Below are 23,348 nucleotides of genomic sequence, written 5' to 3'. Positions count from 1 at the left end.
CTATTTGTAAGCATTTTCTGTTTCTCTCTTGTCATATTTTTGTTTAATTCTGAATTTGCTATCAGTGTAACATTTGGAAGCTATTTTCACAAGGTGGCAAAACTGCACGTACAGTTACATAATCCAGCAGAATGTGCACTTACATTATCCAGCAGAATCTGTTCAAGAAATTCTCACTAGCAATGATCTCCATTCCCAGAGTTTGTTCAAACCAGTGTCTATCTGAACTAACATGAGTTAAAATGAAAAAAAGTTGTCACCAACTGGACCACCAAAAGAGGGCAAAACATCATGGCCACAACAGAGTAGGCTGGAACTAGTGGAAAGACTCTCTCTCTCTCTCTCTCTCTCTCTCTCTCTCTCACACACACACACACACTCACTCTCTTTATTCTCAAATGGAAGCCTGCAGTATTGGTCCGGAAATTTGAGCAACACTCCTTAAGACACAAATGTAAATTGGATGACCCTCAATTGTGTGGTCTTAGTCTTCCCATATGAGCCCTTGACACACTCAGCTCTGGTTAGAACTAGAAGCTGGCCATGGGAAAAAAAAAGAAAAAAGAAAGAAATCCACCTCTGATATGGCTCAACCCATGTCCCTGTTGCATTACAATTTGTCACACGTACATTATTTTTCAAAATGAAAATTGATATTGACCGTCATTTCATGATTTGTCACAATTGACATCATTTGTCTCACCGTGACAATTCCTGCAGACTTGTAATATATCTGTGTGCACTGTTGCATGATTTGTCATACTGGGTTGTATCCAGTATTTTCTTCCCCTCCACTAGACCTTGAGTGGTAGTCTGGTCACTAGTCATTCAGATGAGACAATAAACCGAAGTCCTGTGTGCAGCATGTACTGAGCTAGTCCTTGTCTGAGGATGAGCACAGTTGTCTGGAAGGCATGTAGGCAGAGGGTCATGGATATACGCAGGAGATGAAGCAAAGAAAAAATTGTGACAGAGTGTTGCAAGCTTATACTTCATCAGTGCTTGGAGCCAGTGAAGTGCTGGGAGGAGTGGTTGAGCATGATCATATCTTTTGGTGTCATATACTGTACCATGTCAAACTCGAATGCATCAGTTTGACATGGTAAGTATATGTAACACCAAACATGGAGTATAATACAAACTCCTCCTTTTGGTGTCATATACTGTACCATGTCAAACTGATGCATTCGAGTTTGACATGGTAAGTATATGTAACACCAAACATGGAGTATAATACAAACTCCTCCTTTTTGTATGGATAAGACTTGCTGCAGAATATTGTGTCTTTTGAAGCTTATGAAGAATGTACTGTGAACAGCTAGAATGGAGTGTATCACAAAAGTCAACCTTTTACAAACAAAAAAATAAAGGCACAGGCAAGGATTTTTGCTGCTTCATTGGTTGAATTCCTATGGATAAATTGATCCATCATATCACGACATAAGTAGATGGACAAATATTTGAAACATGCTTGCCCAAGGTCAGAAATGATATAACCTGAGTTTCTAGCAGAAGGAGCAAATAATATCTCTAAAAAATTAAAAAAAAAATTTCTGTTTCTTATATATATATAACACTAACACTGTAACAGGTGTATTGTTAAAGCTGCTTAGAGCCGCATCGTAAACGCTATTCAGATGTACATTATTATTATTATTGACATTCCAACATTGATAAATGTTGAGACTGTCTGTGTCCCCAGAAATATAGCTTACGGTGAAAGAGCTTTTTTTAAATTAATTTATTTATTTAATTTTTTTGACTCACTTGTGTAAACAAAGTGAGTCTATGTTTTAACCTGGTGTTCGGTTGTCTCTGTGTGTGTGTGTGTGTGTGTCGTGTGTCCGTGTGTCTGTGTGTCCGTGGTAAACTTTAACATTGACATTTTCTCTGCGAATACTTTGTCAGTTGACACCAAATTTGGCATAAAAATAGGAAAAATTCAGTTCTTTCCAGTCATCTTGTTTAAAACAATATTGCACCTCTGGGATGGGCACAAAAAAAAGAAAGAAAAAAAAACAGCCTAATTATATGCAAACTGCATTTACTGTTATATTTATATTTTTTGTATTCTCTAAACTTGGCACTTTGACCTCTTATTCTGACACAACAACAAGAGGAGTTATTATTATCATTTTTTGTTCAAACAGGAACTTCTTTTGATAAGCATGGAAGTTTTATTTATTATGCAAATGTTTTGGGGCAAATAGTAAAAAAGGGGAATTACTCTGTAATTAATGCTAGGGGACTTAATTTATCACAAGTGAGTCTTGAAGGCCTTGCCTCTCTTGTTCTTTTTGTAAGGGTTGCACTCTTTGGATGAATAGAGACTTGGAATACATGTTTCAACACTGACAGTGACATTACCATAGAATTTAAAGTCATGAACTCAAAAGAAACCTTATGTAAACTACTTGATATACTGTTTCAGTGTCATGCAGACTTTAGTGAAGTTGTGTGTGTGAAACTGTTGAAAAGTTTATTGACATGTCCATTTTCTTTCAGACTTGAATGTTCTGCGCACTGTTTCAACATTTATTGATGTGTCCACTTTCTTTCAGACTTGAATGTTCTGCCCGCTGTTACAACATTTATCAGTGTGTCCACTTTCTTTCAGACTTGAATGTTCTGTCCGCCGTTACAACATTTATCGATGTGTCCGCTTTCTTTCAGACTTAAATGTTCTGCCTGCTGAGGGGTAAGTTGGAACAGAAAGACGTAGATCTACCAGCTGTGGAATTTGGTCAGTCACAAGGCAGAGCACGATGGAGACTGCACAGAGCATGTGGCCAGTCAACGCCCCGGACAGACTGGAAGACATTGTCCTGCGATTCCTGGCCAGAAACCTCTACATCATAGCCGAGCAAGGAAAGCCCAGGTTACCGGTGGTGGATGATGCAGAGGCTGGCGGAGCCTGCGCCGCTGCTGAGAATGACGATTATGGGCTGGACCATGTGGACTTTGACGGAAGCACCCGTGTGGACCCGGAAGTGACCACATGCTACCACATGCGACCGGGGGTGTACCTGCCCAAGTCTCTGTGTGATCGGTTTCTGGTCGCCCTCAGCGAAGATTGTGAGGACCGGAAAGAAATCACCTTTGAAAAACTGTCGGTATTCTCGGACACAGAGGTCACCAGCCTAAGTCGGGCCGACCTCCGCCCCGTGGCCGACCACTCCCTGGAGATGGGGCTGAAGATGATATCAGCCCAGCCCATCATGGAGCTGAAGATGCCCTGCGTGTGGCGCTGCCTGTCCATCATCAAGAAGCTGAAGACCCTGCGTGTGCTGCGTCTGGAGAAGGAGCCCATGACCAACGCCGTGGACGCCTTCATCCAGGGGCAGTACAGCGCCGACAGCTCCGAGAACATCCACAGCGCCGGCTCCCAGGTAGACGGCACCCCTTCCTTCTCCATGGATGAGGACTACTACCGACTGACCTGCCCTAACCTGCGGTGGCTGGTGCTGCACAACCTGCAGTTCCGTGTGTCCCCGGCTCGGGACCTCAGCTTCAACAGCATGGTCATCTCCAACCTGCTGAGCCCTCTGCGGGACCTGACTCACCTGAGCCTGAGCATGTGCCGGGTCAACCTGGAGGAGCTGACCTGCCTGAAGGAGCTCACAGCCCTGGTCAACCTGAACCTCTCCAACATCAGGATCGTGGACTTCGATGCTGTCCTTGATATATTCCGCTGGCTTCAAAAACTGCAGTGGGTGTAGAGTTTTTGTCAGATTTTTGTTTGTTTGGTTGTTTTTTTTTTTCTGGTCTGGTCTGGTCTTGTCTTGGTTTGTTTGCTTCTTTGTTTCCTGTCTTTTGATGTTTTTTATTTGTTGTTGTTTTTTTAAATTTAAATTAAAGATTTTATTTGTGTAACTTGTAAGTTTAGAATGCATGTTTTTAATTTTGTAATCAGTTGTAATTTTTAAAGTTTTATTTTTGAAACATGAATTCTGGGAGCACTGACTTTAGTTGAAACTTCTATTACCCCCGAAAACGGAGTATGGTTGCCTACATGGCGGGGTAAAAACGGCCATACGCGTAAAAACCTACTCGTGTACAAACGAGTGAACGTGGGAGTTGCAGCCCACGAACGAAGAAGAAGAAGAAGAAACTTCTATTGAATCAAAGACCTCCATGACAAAGAGTAGAAGACAAAGGGATTAAAGAACTGACTAAAAAACAAACAAACAAAAAGTAAAACAAATATATACATATGTATGTCGTATGAAATTATCAGTGAAGATTAGAATTTACGGGGATAGGATGACTTACACTTTAAATCAAAGACCTACTAATACTTTTAGTTATTGTGTTGCGTATACGTTTTCATTAATGTTCGTCATGTAAAAGTGATTGTACTTGACGTGTTTATTGTAACAATTACATGAACTTGAGCCAACAGACAAATTTCTGTGCATTTTAACTTACTCAGTACGGCCAGTCCTCTCTTCTCCTCTACACAGACCCCTCGGATGTCCAGTGGGTGTCTGAATGACCCAACCTTTAGCTTCCGTCATCAGAATTGTGGTATTCTTTGTCAACATTCGCCTCTTCAGTGTAAGAGCCTTCCGCTTGCAATATTTTGATGATGATAATTGGGGTGAAACGCTGTTAACGTCGTCTCTTTCGCCGTTCGTATGGAGAGAGTTAAGACAATGAAATGAAGTTGTATCTTATCCTGTCTTAGAAAAGAATTGTTCTGATGTGGATTTATAAACCACAGACAGTGCAGGAATGGTGTTGCAGACACCTGGACCTGCCCAGGAGCGAAAAGACACATTTCCTGTGCATTTTAAAACAATAGTGTGAATTAAGTTGTATCTTCTTTCTCTTCTCATCTTTTCTCTTCATCTTGTCTCCTGTTCTTCTCCATCTTTTCTTCTCTTCCTTTATCTGATCATCCTATCTCATCTCATCTTTATAAAGAGTTCTTGAGACAGGATTTATAAACCACTGATATCAGACCAAAAAAGAACAAAAAAAAAAAAGAAAAAAAAAAGAAAAGAAAAGAAAGCTGTATGGTACAGGTTGGCTGTTGTAGACACCTTGACAGCGACCTGATTGATTGAGTGATAAGATAAGATAAGAATAACTTTATTATCTCCAACTGGAGAAATTTGGTCAGGTGCATTATTACAACATAGGCAAGTAAACAACATGGCGACCGTAACTGTAAAAGTCAACAGCAGCTTCTACGAATATTACGAAGATACAAATGTAAAAAATATCACATACATTGTTTCATACATGCATCCACACACTGCAGGTAATAACTAGTATTCTTTATGTAAAAACAGAAAGAATTAAGAAACATTATTTGAATATAATTATAAACATAGCCTACTATACTGCACATTGATTATAATAGACACATAAGATAAGAATACAGATGAATTGCGGAAAACCACAACCAGATAATCAGCACACACCCGCACCCCCCCACCTCCCCACCCCCCCACCCCACACACACGGATTACGATATGATATGGATACATATATAACGCCTGTCCTCGGTTGGAGACCAAGCTTGAACTTTTAAGCGCTTTGCAAACACGGGGTCATATTCACAACAGGCTGCCAACTTGGGTAGAGCCAACTGATGGCTAGGCCGGCTGCCACTGGGAGCTCATCATTCGTTTCCTGTGTCTTCTTCTTCTTTTTCTGCATTCTCGTATGCACACGAGTGGGCTTTTACGTGCATGACCGTTTTTACCCCGCCATGTAGGCAGTCATACTCCGCTTTCGGGGGTGTGCATGCTGGGAATGTTCTTGCTTCCATAACCCACCGAACGCTGACATGGATTACAGGATCTTTAACGTGCGTATTCGATCTTCTGCATGCATTTACACACGAAGGCGGTTCAGGCACTAGCAGGTCTGCACATATGTTGACCTGGGAGATGGTAAAAATCTCCACCCTTTACCCACCAGGCGCCGTCACCGTGATTCGAACCCAGGTCCTTCAGATTGAAAGTCCAACGCTTTAACCACTCGGCTATTGCGCCCGTCGCGCTCATCGTTCGTTTCCTGTGTCATTCAATCAGATTTCAGGCACGCACACATACACACTCCGACAGACGTGTACTTGAGCGAAAAGACAAATTTCTGTGCATTTTTAGACAATTAAGTTAACATTCTTATCTCATCTCATGCTGGGAAAGAGTTGTTCAGACTCGATTTATAAACCACAGATGCTGGACCAAAGAGAAAAAGAAAAATGCTGCACAGTGCAGGTTGGCTGTTGTAGACACCTGGACCTGTACTTCAGCTAAAGAGACACATTTCTGTGCATTTTTAGACAGTTGTATCTTACCTTATCTCATCATATCTTATCTTGGTGAAGAGTTGTTCAGACTGGATTTATAAACCGCAGACGTTGGACCAAAGAAAAAAAAGAAGAAAAATGCTGCACAGTGCAGGTTGGCTGTTGTAGACACCTGGACCTGTACTTGAGCTAAAGAGACACATTTCTCTGCATTTTTAGACAGTTAAGTTGTGTCTTATCCTGGTAAAGAGTTGTTCAGACTGGAGTTATAAACTGCAGACATCGGACCAAAAAAAAAAAAAAAAAGAAAAGAAAACTGCGCAGTGTAGGTTGGCTGTTGCGTACACCTGGGCCTGTACTTGAATGAAAAGACGAATTTCTGTGAATTTTTACTATAATTTTAGACAGTTAAGTTGTATCTTATCTCATCTGATTGTATCTTATCTTGGTAAAGAGTTGTTCAGACTGGATGAATTTATAAACCGCCGACGTCAGACCAAAACGACAACAACAACGAAAAAAAAAAAAAAGTTCTACATTTGAAGGCCATAAAGAAAGCTGCACAGTGCAGGTTCAATGTAGCAGTCACCTGGACAGGTACTTGAGCCAAAAGATTTATTTCTGTGAATTAAGTTGTACCTTATCAAGTTATCTTATCTCATTGTATTTTATCTTGGTAAAGAGTTGTTTAGACTGGATACATTTATAAACCGCAGATGTCAGACTAAAAGAAACAACTCCCCCCTCACTAAAGAATAAATTTGTGACCAACACTTATCGTCATGTTCATAAAGTTATGGTGCCACTTCCAAGGATCGATCTTTTAAAATCTAGTCTGTCTTATTCAGGGGGCTGTTTATGGAATGAATTATTATCCTGCCTCAATGTAAACACTGTAAAAAGCATCTCTAACTTTAAAAACATATATCGTGCACATTTATTGAAAAACATGTGATTATGTGACACATATCAATTATAAACAACAAACATGTATAGATTGTCAGTATATTCACACCTCTCTCCTCCCCTGTCAGTCTCTCTCTATGTCTGTCTCCACTGTCACTGTCACTATTTTGTATTTGTATTTGTATTCCTTTTTATCACAACAGATTTCTCTGTGTGAAATTCGGGCTGCTCTCCCCAGGGAGAGCGCGTCGTTATACTACAGCGCCACCCATTTTTTTGTATTTTTTCCTGTGTGCAGTTTTAGTTGTTTTTCCTGTCGAAGTGGATTTTTCTACAGAATTTTGCCAGGAACAACCCTTTTGTTGCCGTGGGTTCTTTTACGTGCGCTAAGTGCATGCTGCACACGGGACTTCGGTTTATCGTCTCATCCGAATGACTAGCGTCCAGACCACCACTCAAGGTCTAATGGAGGGGGCTGAGCCGTGATTCGAACCAGCGCCCTCAGATTCTCTCGCTTCCTAGGCGGACGCGTTACCTATAGGCCATCACTCCACTGTCTCCATCTGTCTGTTCAGTCAGCCTCCCCTACCTTCTTTACTCTTCCCCTTGGTCATTTTATCTTCCGCTCTCCACCATGCCCCTACCCTATTGTCCTCGTTGTTACTCATCTATCGCGATACTGTATTGTACATAAGCTCTATTTTTATGTTTGCTCATGCTTGTGTACTTTTGATGTTGGTGTTGTGAATTGACTCTCGCTTCTTTTTTTTTCCTTTTTTTTTTCTCAATTATTTATTATAATTATTATTATTGCCCAGAGGGCTGGATGTAAACAAGTACTTTGTGCTTACTCCTTTACCCTCGTAAAATAAAATATCGTTCGTTCATTAAAAAACAAGCAAACAAAACAACAACAACAACAAAACAACCAACCAAACAAACTGCATTAAAAGGCCATAAGAAAGGTTAACAGTGTAGGTATGGTGTTGCAGACACCTGGACTTGTCCCAAGGGGATGAGGACATGAACCCTGTGATGTACCTCACCGCTGCCGGCAAGCTGAAGGCCATCGTGGACACCCTGCCCATGCTGGTTTCCCTCGACATCTCCGGCACCAACCTGGCCGGCTTTGAAGCGGTGGAGGCCGTCAGCCACCGCATGAGCCCTTACAAAAAGTGAGTTGAGATGCTTCCCGGTGTCAGTGAACAGTGCGGACAGTCTGTGCAGTGTCCTCCCAGTCATGTATGTTCTCGTTCTAAAGAAAAGCCTGTGGCTTGACATCTTTTATCTCATGTAAGTTGACCTTTGTCGAGATTCTTTCAATCTACCTCTTTATTTGTATTTGTATTGGTATTTGTATTTCTTTTTATCACAACAGGTTTCTCTGTGTGAAATTCAGGCTGCTGTCCCCAGGGAGAGCGCGTTGCTATGCTACAGTGCCACCCTTTTTTTGTGTGTTTGTTTTTTCCTGCGTGCAGTCTCATTTGTTATTCTTATCGAAGTGGGTTTTTCTGCAGAATTTTGCCAGGAACAACCCTTTTGTTGCCGTGTGTTCTTTTACATGCGTTAAGTGCATGCTGCACACGGGACCTCGGATTATCGTCTCATCCAAATGACTAGCATCCAGACCACCACTCAAGGTCTAGTGGAGGGGGAGAAAATATCGATGGCTGAGCCGTGATTTGAACCAGCGCACTCACATTCTCTCGCTTCCTAGGTAGATGCGCTACCTCTAGGCCATCATTCCACTATGTTCTTGTTATTCTAAAAAAATACTTACCTGTAAGCATTTCTCCCTCGTGCAGACACTGACAGGGGGAATGATTCCTATCATAACCACTAATGTTCACACAGATACTCAAGTTTTCAAGATAATGGTGCCTGGTGGGTTAAGGGTAGAGATTTTTTCCAGTCTCACAGGTCAACAGATGTGCAGACCTGCTGGTGCCTGAAACCCCTTCATGTGTGTACGCATACAGAAGGTCCAATGTGCACGTTAAAGGCCCCGTTGTCCATGTCAGCATTTGGTGGGTCACAGGAACAAGAACCTACCCAGTGTGCCCCACCTCTGCCCAGTACGACTGCCTAAATGGCTGGAGTGAAAACGGTCATACACAGAAAAGCCCACTCACGTACATACTCGTACAAGTGAATGTGGAAGAAAAAGATTATATGTATATATATATATGTGTGTGTGTATATACCAGCAGGACAAAGGGGAGGTTACCCACTTCTGGGAGGTTATCGGCCGTAGTACTTTCGTTTTCTCCGCATAGGCGGATAGTAGTAGTTTGCACAGGACAGGAATGTCAGACCCCTGCCAGAGTCTGCACTAGTTGGGTCACGGTAAGTAAGTATGTTATTTAAACGTAATTTTAGATAGAAAATTTCCTTTTTAATACAGATGTGCAGCATATCGGCTGGGTTTACGTGTAGGTCAGGCATCTGCTCCTTTTGAAAAATCTATCTTTAAAAAAAAAAAAAATTTTTATAACAGATTGACATGTGGTGCAGTGTACATAGATCACTGCATGCTTTAACTCACTCAGTACGGCCAGTCCTCTTTTCTCCTCTACACAGACCCCTCGGATGTCCAGTGGGTGTCTGAATGACTCAACCTTTAGCTTCCGTCGTCAGAATTGTGGTATTCTTTGTCAACATTCACCTCTTCAGTATAAGAGCCTTCCGCTTGCAATATTTTGATGATGGTAACTGGGGTGAAACGCTGTTAACGTCGTCGATTTTGCCATTCGTATGGAGAGAGTTAATGCCTCCTTGAAACTGAGAGTGGATGTACTGTGTGTGTGTGTGTGATTCAGGGACGCCAAGGATGGGGTGACGATGGAGGAGGAAGAGGAGAAAAAGTGCTCCATACCGGGCCTTGAGGAGCGAGAGTTTGAGTTCCTGGGCCTCTACGGCTGTGCTTACAATGCCTGTCGACGCAAAAACATCCCTGCCAAAAGGGTGGGTCCGTTTGTTGCATGTTGGTCTGACTACACTTTCCCTTTGTTTATTTATTTAGTTTTTTTTGTCTTTTCCCCTTTTTCTTATAATTTGCAGGTGACAGGGGTTGGCATCTGTGCGTGTGTGTGTGTGTGTGTGTGTGTGTGTGTGTGTGTGTGCAGGTGACAGGTGTTGGCATCTGTGTGTGTGTGCAGGTGACAGGTGTTGGCATCTGTGTTTGTGTGCAGGTGACAGGTATTGGCATCTTTGTGTGTGTGTGCAGGTGACAGGTGTTAGCATCTGTGTGTGTGTGTGTGCAGGTGACAGGTGTTGGCATCTCTGTGTGTGTGTGTGTGTGTGTGCAGGTGACAGGTGTTGGCATCTGTGTGTGTGTGTGTGTGCAGGTGACAGGTGTTGGCATCTCTGTGTGTGTGTGTGTGTGTGTGCAGGTGACAGGTGTTGGCATCTGTGTGTGTGTGTATGTGTGCAGGTGACAGGTGTTGGCATCTCTGTGTGTGTGTGTGTGTGCAGGTGACAGGTGTTGGCATCTGTGTGTATGTGTATGTGTGCAGGTGACAGGGGACGCTGACTCCACTCAGGTGGTGCTGGCCGTACAGCGCTATGTGGACAACTATCTGCTGCTTGGCCGGGCCCTCAACGACCTCTTCAGCCTCTTCAGGTTCACCAGCGTCCACAACCACCGCCAGGCCCTGGAGGTAGGTTTCTGTGTGTGGGTGTGGGAGTGGGGGTGGGGGTGGGGGGGAGAGGGTCATAGGGTGTGGGGGTGGGGAGGTTATGTGTGTTGATGTGTGTGTGTTGATGTGTGTGTGTGTGAAGGTGTGTTTGTGTTGGGGGGCAGGGGTGGGGCTGGGGTTTGTGGGCCTTTGTGTGTGTGTTTTAGCGGGGGCCCCGGGTGCAAATGCTACAAAAAGTTAGCTCGGGCATGTAAATTTTCTGTCGAGAGTGCCCATTTGGCACTCAAAAAGCTATTGAGGCGAAAGAAAATTGATTAAAAGACACACCAAGAAAGCAAGCTCGAACGCGGCCGATTGAAATGTTAAGTGTCGTCTGCTGCAGGTCACTTTGCGGAGCAGCATCTTTGTGCGTACGCTGATCAGATGTTGACGTTCATGGCGCTTTAGCGACGAACAATGTTTCCCACCTTTAATGTTAAAAGAAATGGCTCCTGAAACAGAGACGAGAAATCAGAATGACAAAAAGAATAAACAGCAGGAATAAGAATCGAAGCACCAGCGCGTGTACAATGATGCCTGGCAGAAAGACTTTCCTTGGCGCACTGTTGAAACGAAGGAAGATTTTATTTCATTTTTATTATGCTGGCACCCAAAACCACAATTGGGCACTCAAACGTTTTGTCCAGAGTGCCCGACTGGCACTAAAAAAAAAAAAAAAGAGAGTAAAATTCGAACCCGTGGTTGGTGTGTGTGTGTGTATGTGTGTGTGTTTGTGTGTGAAGGTGTGTGTCAGTTGGGGGGGGGGAGAGTTGTGGGGGTTTGTGTGTGTTGGTCTGTGGGTATTTGTGTGAGAGAGAGAGAGACAGACTGAGAGAGAGAGACAGAGAGTGTGTATGTGTGTGTGAGAGAGAATGAGTGTGTGTTTGTGTGAGTGTGTGTGTGTGTGTGTGTGCGTGTGTGTTATTGTATGAATGGAATAAAAAGAAGAAAAATAAAAAAGGAAGGAGAGAGAGAGAGAGAGAGAGAGAATATGTGTGTTTGTGTGACAAAGAGAGAGAGAGAGAGAAAGAGAGAGAGTGTATGGTAGCATGAGAGAAAGAGAGGATGTTATGAGTGTGTGTGTGTGTGTGTGTGTGCTTGTGTATGTATGCGACTGTGAGCATGCAAGTTTGTGTATTTCGTCCCAGTACATTGCAAGGATTGTGAATGACATTGTTTTTTTGTTGTTGTTTTTTGTCCTAATGCTTTTAGGGTGTACTTGCTGCCATGAAGATGTATCCCACAGATTCCAGTATACAGATAGCTGGAAGGTAAGGGTGCTGATGAAGTGACGGCATTGTATTATGTATATATATATCGAGGGCGCTAGCTAGCGGGACAAAGGGGAGGTTACCTACTTCCGGGAGGTTATCGGCCGTAGTTGCTCTCTTTTTCTCCGCATAGGCGGATAGTAGTTTGCACAGGACAGGAATGTCAGACCCCTGCCGGAGTCTGCACTAGTTGGGTCACGGTAAGTATGTTATTTAAACGTAAATTTAGATAGAAAATTTCCTTTTCATTCTGTTTTAATTACTGTCTAAACTGTCTGTCCATCTGTCCGTACCCCTGTCCATCTGTGTGTGTGTCTGTCCATCTGTCTGTCCATCTGTGTGTCTGTCAGTCAGTCAGTCAGTCTGTCTATATATACATTTATCTATCTGTATATTATCTCTCTCTCTCTCTATATATATATATAGAGAGAGAGAGAGAGAGAGAGAACGAATGAACAAAAATGTTTCAATGAACTTTGGCCATGGACCACAATTAAAAACCAGGGGACTGGGGGTGGGCATGGGAAGGGGTACAATAACACTTGAATAGATGACACAATATCATAATTCATTAATTCTACTTAATCAGGTCTGAGTATATGATTTCTCCTTTTGATCGCATGGAAAATAAAAATTTTGATACATGGCAATATCTCTGCTTGTTGTTTGATCGGAGAAGTGAACTAAGAGACGTGTTTAAACAGTCTTGAAGAAAGAGAGAACGGATGAATGAATGAATGAATGAATGAATCTTTATTTTCCAACGGTGAAGATATTAGCACTTTGGCCGACTTACACATCTGCCGTTGTTCTAAGAGACACACAAACATGTACGCATATAAATGTAGTTATACTGAATACTTAATACATGTATAATGTACGAGTATAACACAGCGTCAAACTGAGAGACACAACATTGCTCACATCTGTACGGAACGGAAGCGAGTAACACACACACACACAGACGCAGAGAGAGAGAGAGAGAGAGAGAGGGGGGGTGGTTAGAGAGTCAAGAAGGAAAGACAAGAGCACTGAAGTGAAGTTGTCTCTTTGCAGTGCTTCCCTGTTCTACATTGCCAAAGGGGAACACAAACAGTACATCACCTACCAGCACAAGAGGTGAGAGTCATAGCCTGCAGCTAGTTGGTCTTGATCAGCGACAAGTATTTGTATTTGTATTTGTATTTCTTTTTATCACAGCAGATTTCTCTGTGTGAAATTCGGGCTGCTCTCCCCAGGGAGAGCGCGTCGCTATAATACAGCGCCACCCATTTTTTTTTGGTATTTTTTCCTGCCTGCAGTTTCATTTGTTTTCCCTATCGAAGTGGATTTTTCTATAGAATTTTGCCAGGAACAACCCTCTTGTTGCCGTGGGTTCTTTTATGTGCGCTAAGTGCATGCTGCACACGGGGCCTCGGTTTATCGTCTCATCCGAATGACTAGCGTCCAGACCACCACTCAAGGTCTAGTGGAGGGGGAGAAAATATCGGCGGCCGAGCCGTGATTTGAACCAGTGCGCTCAGATTTTCTCGCTTCCTAGGCGGATGCGTTACCTCTAGGCCATCACTCCACAAATAAATTTTTTTAAACATTTGTATTTGTATTTTGTATTTGTATTTCTTTTTATCACAGCAGATTTCTCTGTGTGACAGTTTGTCTGGTGTTAGCGACGTGTGCAGCAGCCAAGTGGTAAGAGCAATTGACGTTTAATCTCAGGATCGAATCCCGGTCACGCTACCTTTGTGGGTTAAAGGGTGGAGATTTTTCCAATCTCCCAGGTCGATGTATGTGCAGGCCTGCTTGTGCCTGAACCTCCTTTATGTGTGTATACTCATGCAGAAGATCAGATACACATGTTAAAGCTGTAATCCATGTCGGAGTTCAGTGGGTTATGGAAACAAGAACATACCCAGCATTCACCGCCCTCCCCACCCCCACACCCCACCCCCAAAAAAGGAGTATGAATGCCCACATGGCAGGGGTAAAAGTGTTATAGACATAAAAGCCTAGAGGTAATGCGTCCGCCTAGGAAACGAGAGAATCTGAGCGCGCTGGTTCGAATCACGGCTCAGCTGCCGGTATTTTCTCTCCCTCCACTAGACCTTGAGTGGTGGTCTGGACGCTAGTCATTCGGATGAGACGATAAACCGAGATCCCGTGTGCAGCATGCACTTAGCACACATAAAAGAACCCACGGCAACAAAAGGATTGTTCCTGGCAAAATTCTGTCGAAAAATCCACTTGAATAGGAAAAGCAAATAAAACTGCACGCAGGAAAAAAAAAAAAAAAAAAGGGTGGCGCTGTAGTGTAGCGACGCGCTCTCCCTGGGGAGAACAGCCCGAATTTCACACAGAGAAATCTGTCGTGATAAAAAGAAATACAAATACAAATACAAAAAGCCCACTCGTGTATACGAGTGAACTTGGGAGTCACAGGCCACAAACGAAGAAGAAGAAGTAGTCTGGTTTTTTTGCTATTACTTCCCATTTTTAGCCGTTTATGGCTGGTTGCTAGTTTTCAAACTGACTCCATGCAAATTTACAGTTTTCATTCAAAGGAATAATTCTTAAGTATTGGAAATTAGAAAGTTATGAGAGCATGTATAATCTGTTTGATTTTTGCAAGTACAAGCCCTTTTTGTTAATAGTCTAAGGCTAGCTTTAAGGCTAGTTTTAAAACTATTTCTTGCTACTTTACGGTTTGAGAGAAAGAAAATCTTTATTTGTGGAAATTACTAAGCATGAGAGAAAGTGAGGAAGAGTACCCATGTAGATGTGCATGTGGATGTTCAAACTTTGCACAGAGCACTGGATGCTGTGTTACAGGGAACTGGTGAACCTGTTGTTGGCGGCAATGAACGAGCACTGCTTCGACCAGACAGTAAGTACTCATCCTATCACAGACACTGGTCTGATCGGGCATCGTTTGATTTTTGGAGGAAACAAATATATTTGTTTGTTTTTATTTGTTTTGTTTTTTTTGTTTTTATCAGAACAGATTTCTGTGAAATTCAGGCTGCTTTCCCCAAGGAGAGCGCGTTGCTACACCACAGCACCACCCATTGCTTTTGTATTTTTTCCTACCTGCAGTTTGTTTTTTTTTTCCTTTTGAAGTGGATTTTTCGACAGAATTTTGCCAGGAACAACACTTTTGTTGCCGTGGGTTCTTTTACGTGTGCTAAGTGCATGCTGCACGCGGGACCTCGGTTTATCGTCTTATCTGAATGACTAGCGTCCAGATCACCAGTCAAGGCGGCTGAGCCGTGATTCGAACCAGCGCGCTCAGATTCTCTTGCTTTCTAGGCAGACGTGTTACCTCTAGGCCGTCACTCCACTGTATATATATATATAGCCATACTGCCATCTCCCACCTGTCCCCTGTTGACAGGAAGCCCAGACAGTGGGGCACATCCTCCAAAACAGCCCCAGATGATGAGAAACGCCTGAATCTAGTTATGTTGTTTTCCAGATGATGAGAAACGCCTGAATCTAGTTATGTTGTTTTCCAGATGATGAGAAACGCCTGAATCTAGTTACGTTGTTTTCCAGATGATGAGAAATGTCTGAATCTGGTTACATTGTTTTCCAGATGATGAGAAACGCCTCCTTGACTCTGTGCCACCTCAACCTGCCCAGTGATGTGGTGAGTGCCGACTGCTTACTGTTGCTTGTTTGGGGGTGTGTGCATGTTCTTATCGTCATAACACTGACACTGACGTGGGTAACAGGATGTTAAGGCCAGACACGGTAGTACAAAACGTATGAAATAAACCTGAAGTTTATGTCTTTCTGTGACATGGTATGCAAAGATATTGGACTAAACATGTCTAAAAAGGTCATTTTGTGCAATTTGTCGTGACGGTTTCCATGGAAACAAATCCAAAATGGCCGACAAAAAACTGAAAAGCTTAAAACTTCGATACCTTTATAGATATGTTATTTCTGTTTGTTTTATTTGATTTATTTGTATTTGTTCTTTATTATAGTGCAGTGGTATTTTTGAATTTGAATAAATACATTTATTATTATTTTTGTTGTTGAAATGTGTATAAATTCCTTGACATAATTTTTTCCAAATGACTGTATATTCATTCTTTTACTAGTACTATACAAACCACTGCACTATAATAGAGATGAATACACAAAGAAAGAAAGTACCAAGTTTGAACATGCTATCTTTTAAAGTTTTTGAGCATTAGCATTTTGAAAAATGGTATTACGAGGACAAAACACAAAACTGAGAAAACAGAAAAAGAAAGAGATGTGCTTGGTACTCACAAGAAATCACACATGTTGATGCTGTTTAAAGCTTTATTTAAGTGAATATAGTTTTGGTGTCATATACTGTACCATGTCAAACTGATGCAAACTAGGCCTATTGGTTTGCTCTGCTTGGCCAAATTTCGCGCGGCTAACAGTGAAAAGACGGGCCCACCCGCTCTCAGCCAATCAAACGCCTCTAAAAACTATAAGCGCTTAATCATTCCTTTGGCCAAGGCTCTCCATGCCATCTTGTCAGGACCCAGGTGAAACGGACTATAAAGATTAGATGCTGAAGAAGCAAATTATGCGAAAAAACGAAAAATCACAAAAAATCATTATTTTGGTCAAAATTTCACTATCGTGTCTGGCCTTAACTCGTTCACCACCAGGTTTCTGTTTAAAAAAAACACAAACTCTGCCCAGTGCCAAATATTTTAGATATGATGCTCTCATTCACAGGCTGTGGTTCATGTCGGAACAACACAGTGGACTTGTTCACTTTAAACTCGGGTTTGGGAGCAGTTTCAGTTTCAGTTTCAGTAGGTCAAGGAGGCGTCACTGCATTCGGACAAATCCATATACGCTACACCACATCTGCCAAGCAGATAGATGCCTGACCAGCAGCGTAACCCAGCGCGCTTTGTCAGGCCTTGAGAGAAAAAAAAGTTAAAAAAAAGAAAATAAAAAAAAAGAAAAAGTAAATGAATAAATTAAAAAAAAAAAAAAAAAAAAAAAAAAAAATAACTAAACAAAATGAAATAAAATAAATAAATAATAATAATATAATTAAAAAAAAGAAATAAGGTTAGTTATCGTTCCACTGCTGGGGAAACTGGCTGCAGCTGTCAAGCTTTGTTACAGTTTGAAAAATGGTCCTTTTATTAACATGACTCCTCGCTTTCACTGTCTACGGAACTAAAGTCATTTGTGGCGTTGAAAAAGTGACACATGCGTAGTTGGTCTTCTTCAAGTGTGTACACGTAAAGGGGTTGCAGGCACAAGCAGGTTTACACATCTTCTTCTGCGTTCACTCGTATGCACACGAGTGGGCTTTTATGACCGTTTTTACCCCGCCATGTAGGCAGCAATACTCCGTTTTCGGGGGTGGGCATGCTGGGTATGTTCTTGTTTCCATAACCCACCGAACGCTGGCATGGATTACAGGATCTTTAACGTGCGTATTTGATCTTCTGCTTGCATATACACACGAAGGGGGTTCAGGCACTAGCAGGTCTGCACATATGTTGACCTGGGAGATCGGGAAAATCTCCACCCTTTACCCACCAGGCGCCGTCACCGTGATTCGAACCCTCAGATTGACAGTCCAACGCTTTAACCACTCGGCTATTGCGCCCGTCAAACACACATCTGTTGATCTGAGGAGATTCGGGGAAAAAAATCCCCTCCATCTTCAACCTCACTAGGGGCTGTGACCAGGGTTCAAACCCAGTTCCCTCACACAGAATCCAGTGCTTTAACCACTCCGCAGCTGCTCCTCTCAAAACCACTGTTTGATTCTTTCAGAAGTGTTTTTCATGCAGAAAAGTGTCCGTCATGTGTCACAAATAAGTAGCACATAGATATAACCTTGTCAAGATTACGTCTCAAGAGTTAGTGGTCTTAATAAATTGTAAAGATGGTTCTTATCTGGTAATGAAAACCTGTCAGATGTTATGAATGGAGAAAATTGAGACAAAACTGTAGGAATCGCCTGATAACAGGTGCCCTGTATGTTATAGATCATTCGACGTTCATAGACATTGGCTTCTTTTCTGCAAACAAATTACATGAGACCTATCTTCCTCCTTGATCATTAAAAAAAAAAGAAGAAAATGTCTGTGGCCTTTCGTGCCCTGCTTCATGGTGACCTCAGTTTTGATCCTTCTCCACTTCCGTGCTTGGGGTGAAGGTCTTTCAAAGTCCTCAGTGTCGGCAGTGTCACTGGGGTACTGTTGTTGGAGAGTTTCAGTTTCAGTTTCACTTTCTCAAGGAGGTGTCACTGCGTTCGGACAAATCCATACACGCTACACCACATCTGTTGAGCAGATGCCTGACCAGCAGCATAACCCAACGCGCTTAGAGAGACATGGTGGTGGGTGGTCTCCACTGTGGGAGAGACGCTCGCTCAGTCTGGCTCCGCGACTCAGTTTCAGTTTCAGTAGCTCAAAGAGGCGTCACTGCGTTCGGACAAATCCATATACGCTACACCACATCTGCCAAGCAGATGCCTGACCAGCAGCGTAACCCAACGCACTTAGGCCTTGAGAAAAAAAAAGAAAAAAGGGGTGAATAAATAATAGATAAGCTTACATAAATAAATAAATAAATAAATAGATAAATAAATAATAATTATAATATAAAAAAGGTAGTAGTAATAATAATAATAAAAATAAATAAATAAGACAAAGTCTAAGGCGTTATTGTTGTCATTAGGGGGCTTAGTAGGTGGTGTCGTTAGTACGTAACAATAGAACAGGCACTACTGAAATCCACTGAAGTGACTCAGCAGCAGTGCAGGGTCTCCTCTGGTGTGTGGCCCCTTACAGACCTGACATTCAATGGTTCCCTTTGGACTGCTGATGCTGGGACTTTCAGACAAACCAGGGGTTTGGTAGTGCATGGGGGTCCCGGAATGAGCGGCGTGAGAGTAATGCCAAACGGTGCGGATGTTGGGACAGCGAAAACAAAACAAATTACATCAGACGTGCATGCTTGTGTGTGCGCGTTTTTAAAAATTCATGGAGACAGGCTTTAGAAGCGAGTAATAAATGTTTGTTCTTTTGAAATTTCAAAAATTATTTTGGAAGAGAAAAATACATAAGTCAAATGCCTGACAATTACTTTATCAGCTTCTCTAAATTTCGAAGTAGTGATCGAAAGTCGGAAATAGAAATAGGGAGACGCAATGGCATACCATGAGTGTCACAGTTATGCAGGGTTTGTAACATATCTGTAATAGGGGATGAGTTCCATTTTGTAATGGAATGTCCCAAGTATGAGCAGTTGCGAAAAAGGTACATCCCCCAGAAAATATTGTCTTCAAAATGTGTTTTTAACTTTCTCAGTATGCTCAAAGGAGGCAAAAAAGTGACCTTAGTTGTAAGTACCTTTATTAAATTTGCAAATGTTGTCTAGATATTTTTTGTGGGAGTTTAAGAGATGCTTGTGTTTTCTCAGATTCTATGTGATGCTGTTGTGAGCATTTGGAAATGTTTATTCTGGGCATGAAATAATTTTACTCTGTACTAATCCTCCATACTCCAGTGAAAGGAGTGAAAGGATAATTAAAACTTGAAACTTGCAGGCATACCTACCATTACTGAGGGCCCGTATTTGTCAAAAAGAAAATTGATGAAGTGGACAGGGTGTCCCGGAAATACAGATATTTGCTGCATGTCCCAGAAAATTAAAAAAATCCGACTGTGACATTTTTTTCCTGAAGTATCTAGTGGGTACAAGTGTACGCTTAGATTAAGGCTTCCAGCCATTGCTGAAGACACTTCGTTAAGACTTACAGAAATGCTGCCAAATACAGCCGAAGCCACTTCGTGAAAAGCGGGAACTGTCAGAACAGTACCAAAGCCTTTTTGTGAAAGTCGGCTCGATTTCCGTCACCAGTGAAGTAACTTCGGCAGGACCAATGCGCGTGTGGGTAAGCACCGACTGCATATGCTTGCTCAGATGTTCCCTGAAAATAATACCCTGTCCCTGATTCTAATGTGTGTTGTTCCTGACAAGCAGATTTGGGGTTAGGCGTGCCTGAACTTGAAACTATGGTGGCAGATGTTCTGCTACGAGCGGCTGGTAAAGCAGCTGCTGGACATGCTGAAGTACGACTACCGCGACGAGTTCATCCACCGCCTGGGCATCTTCCTCCTCAACTGTCTGGCCTGCCAGGTGGACGGCAAGGAGAAGGAGCTGGTTGGCAAGCTGGGAGCCATTGAGGTCAGTGGGCTGCTCTCTGTGTGGGAGAAAAACAGCACACACACACACGCACGCACGCACGCAAACACACACACACTCACACACATCACCTTCACCCTTCACCTATCCCGTAGTCTTGTGGACCGTTGGGGCGCCACAGGTGATCTGGCAACCAGCATCCTCCAATTCTCTCGGTTTTCTGACCTCCTGACTGTATCGCTCAACCTCAAGCCCGTCCATTCTGGGATGTTGTCCTCCCATCTCTTCCTCTGTCTGCCTCCCTTGCACTGTGCCCTGCAGGAATGTCTTGGCAAGCCCTGATGATCTCGTGACATGGCCCTACCATTTGAGCTTGCGTCTCTTGACCAAGGTCAACAGGTGTCTTCGTAGGGCCCAAAGACTTGCCTGATTCTGTTTCAAACTTCTTCGTTCGTGATATGATCTTTGTAGGAGATGCCCAGGGGTCTTTGAAAGCATCTCATCTCAGTGGACTGTATTCTCTTTTCTATTTCAGCTGTTAAGGTCCACGATTCACACACACACACATGCACACACACATACACACACACCCCCTTCTCCCTCCACTCCCACTCTCCCCTCTGCGGGGTTGGGGGGGAGTGGGGGTTGAGAGTGGGTGTGGCGGCATGTGTTGGAGAGGTTGGGTGTTAAGGTCAAGGTCAGGGAGGAAGGAGCTTGTCGGCAAACTGGGCACCATTGAGGACAGTGGTTATTGGAGGGGTATGAGAGTGTGTGTGTGTGTGGTGTGTGTGTGTGTGTGTGTGGTGTGTGTGTGTGTGTGGGTGTGTGTGTGTGCTGTGTGTGTGTGTGTGTGTGTGTGTGTGTGTGCATGTGTGTTTGTGTGTGTGTGTGTGTGTGTTTCCGTGGGGTGGGTGGAGGGTGGGATAAGCGTGTGTGTTTGCAATGGAGTTCAAAGAGAAAGAACTGATGGCGTGCTGTTCACAGTTAAGGTATCAACAAATGTGTTTGTGCATGTGAAAGTGTTTTGTGTGAATGTAGGTAGGGGGCTGTTGAGGTTGTACATCTTATGATGTTTGTATTGTGAGCTCTACGACCACATGGTAATTTCTCTTGAGAGATAATGAAGTGGACTTGACATGACGTTTGTGTGTGTGTGTGTGTGTGTGCAGACGATGCTGCAGATCATCAACCGCAAGGTGAGGATTGGGGAGTGCGACGATGTGCTGGAGGTGGCTTGGAGCACCTTGTGGAACGTCACAGGTAAGCTGCTGAGTGTACTGCCGTACTGTCCATAGTGGGACGTCACAGATGAGTGAGCTGTGTGTACCGTACTGCCTATGTTGGGCCATCACAGATGAGCTGCTGCGTGCATGAACTGCCCATGTTCTCGGACTGATTATCCAGTTCACTTCACTTTTGAAGAACTTTGGGAACCGAATATGTCTTTCACCCATTAACTGCGAAAGTAATCATTTGTGAAACAAGACGAAAAGGACAGCATCCATGTAGCTGGACAGAGCTGCACAGGTCACAATCTTCAGACTGTGAACGGGACACTGTCAGCTCCTCTCCCACCTCTACCGTCTGAAGATATCAAATACTGACAGGCCCACAGACCCCCTCCCATATCCTGCAGTCCTGCCCCACTTTTGACGCTCTGAGACGCCAGGCATGGCCCAGTCTGGTGGAGCTCCAAGAGAAACTGTGGGGACCGGCTGGGTCCCTGCGACGGACCACGGACTTCTCTGTCCTGACCGGACTGAAAATCTAGCGTGGTCAGGGAACGCAGAAGAAGAAGAATTTGTGAAACAAGATCAGTGTGGGAAATGAGATCAGTATGACATGAGTTTAAAGTGTAGCGGCGACTTTTTTTGTGAACTTTTCAATGGTGTAACTGATTTTTCTGATCAAAAGTAATGCAGCCTTAAAGAGGAGGAAGTCTACAGAATGGTGACTGACAATATGACCATTCTGGGGGGATGGTTATATTTGTTTTACATTGTTGTGCAATACCTTGTGTGTTTGTGTGTAGTGTAGTGTATGTGTGTGTGCGTGTGTGTGTTAGTACATTTAGATATAAATGATTTATGTACTGGGTGTTGTATTTTATTTCTATTTATTTGTTTTTTATTTTTTGTTTTTATTTTTCATTTTCTTTATACATTGTTGTGCAATACCTTATTGACGCATGTGTGTGTGGTCTGTTTCAATCTGTCGGCAGCAACTGTGAGTTCCTGTTTGACTAGTTTCAGTGTCCTTTAAAATGTGCCTGATCATGTCATGTTGGTGTTTACAACGACCCTGGGATTGCACAAGTTAATTTCCATGTGTTTTTGATTTTGATTAGATTTGGTTTGATCTGTAAGCTCTTGTCTGATCTCAGAGAGGTGACAGCCCTTCACTGACAAACAGCAGCAACTAAGGGGTTAATTTTTTTTTCCAACATTTTTTATTCAAAGGTTTACAGATACAGAATTTATATGTTTTGTGCATTAGAAAGTACAGGGTAAGCATATAATTAAGTTCTAAATACTGACAAATCTATAACAGCAAAACAATGTTATGTTCAATGTCAAAGTTTCAAGGTAGCATTGAAAAGCTTAATCTTGTATCAAACAGTTATAAAGTGCCCATTTTTCCACAAACTTGTTATATTCCATAGTTATGTTAAAGGCATACTTGTCTACTTCATATGCCTGTTTGAGGTCTTTTTTGAACATTTGTAATGTTGGTTTTACTTTGTTGATTCTACATTTGTATACATAGAATTTAGCTGTCAATAAGATATATGAGAAACTAAGGGGTTAATTTAGTTTTGAGTTCTCACACCTAGGTACTTTTGGTAGGAAGCAGGTGGGGGTTATTCGATTTGCATGGCTGTGAAATATCAGGAATGAAACGGATTAAATCACAAGACCTGAAAAAGTTGTGTGCGAAGTGGTGTGAAATTTACCGAGCGAATTTGCTCAGTTGAATTTTGAATGTTTTCTTTTGCTTGAGCAATGCATTCGTTTCTGATCTGTATCCTCCATGTCAAAGGATTAAAAGTTCTTGATTCTTGTG

At 42.7% G+C, this 23,348-nt stretch overlaps 1 protein-coding gene across 1 annotated transcript in view; it reads left to right on the top strand.

The window, feature by feature from the left end:
* LOC143289659 (protein zer-1 homolog) overlaps positions 1 to 23,348 on the top strand; it is a 37,923-nt gene that overhangs the window by 475 nt on the left and 14,100 nt on the right. The window contains exons 2-11 of the mRNA XM_076598708.1: positions 2,674 to 3,709; positions 8,164 to 8,346; positions 9,991 to 10,135; positions 10,687 to 10,830; positions 12,061 to 12,119; positions 13,176 to 13,238; positions 14,946 to 15,000; positions 15,709 to 15,762; positions 20,166 to 20,327; positions 21,455 to 21,545. Coding sequence (XP_076454823.1) covers positions 2,766 to 3,709; positions 8,164 to 8,346; positions 9,991 to 10,135; positions 10,687 to 10,830; positions 12,061 to 12,119; positions 13,176 to 13,238; positions 14,946 to 15,000; positions 15,709 to 15,762; positions 20,166 to 20,327; positions 21,455 to 21,545 — 1,900 coding nt within the window. The 5' untranslated portion in view covers positions 2,674 to 2,765. The remainder of the gene's footprint in view (positions 1 to 2,673; positions 3,710 to 8,163; positions 8,347 to 9,990; positions 10,136 to 10,686; positions 10,831 to 12,060; positions 12,120 to 13,175; positions 13,239 to 14,945; positions 15,001 to 15,708; positions 15,763 to 20,165; positions 20,328 to 21,454; positions 21,546 to 23,348) is intronic.

This window comes from Babylonia areolata, chromosome 14 (genome assembly GCF_041734735.1).
Source record: "Babylonia areolata isolate BAREFJ2019XMU chromosome 14, ASM4173473v1, whole genome shotgun sequence".
Taxonomy (NCBI): domain Eukaryota; kingdom Metazoa; phylum Mollusca; class Gastropoda; order Neogastropoda; family Buccinidae; genus Babylonia; species Babylonia areolata.
The sequence above is the reverse complement of the archived record's forward strand: the minus strand, read 5'-3'. Positions and strand labels throughout refer to the sequence as shown.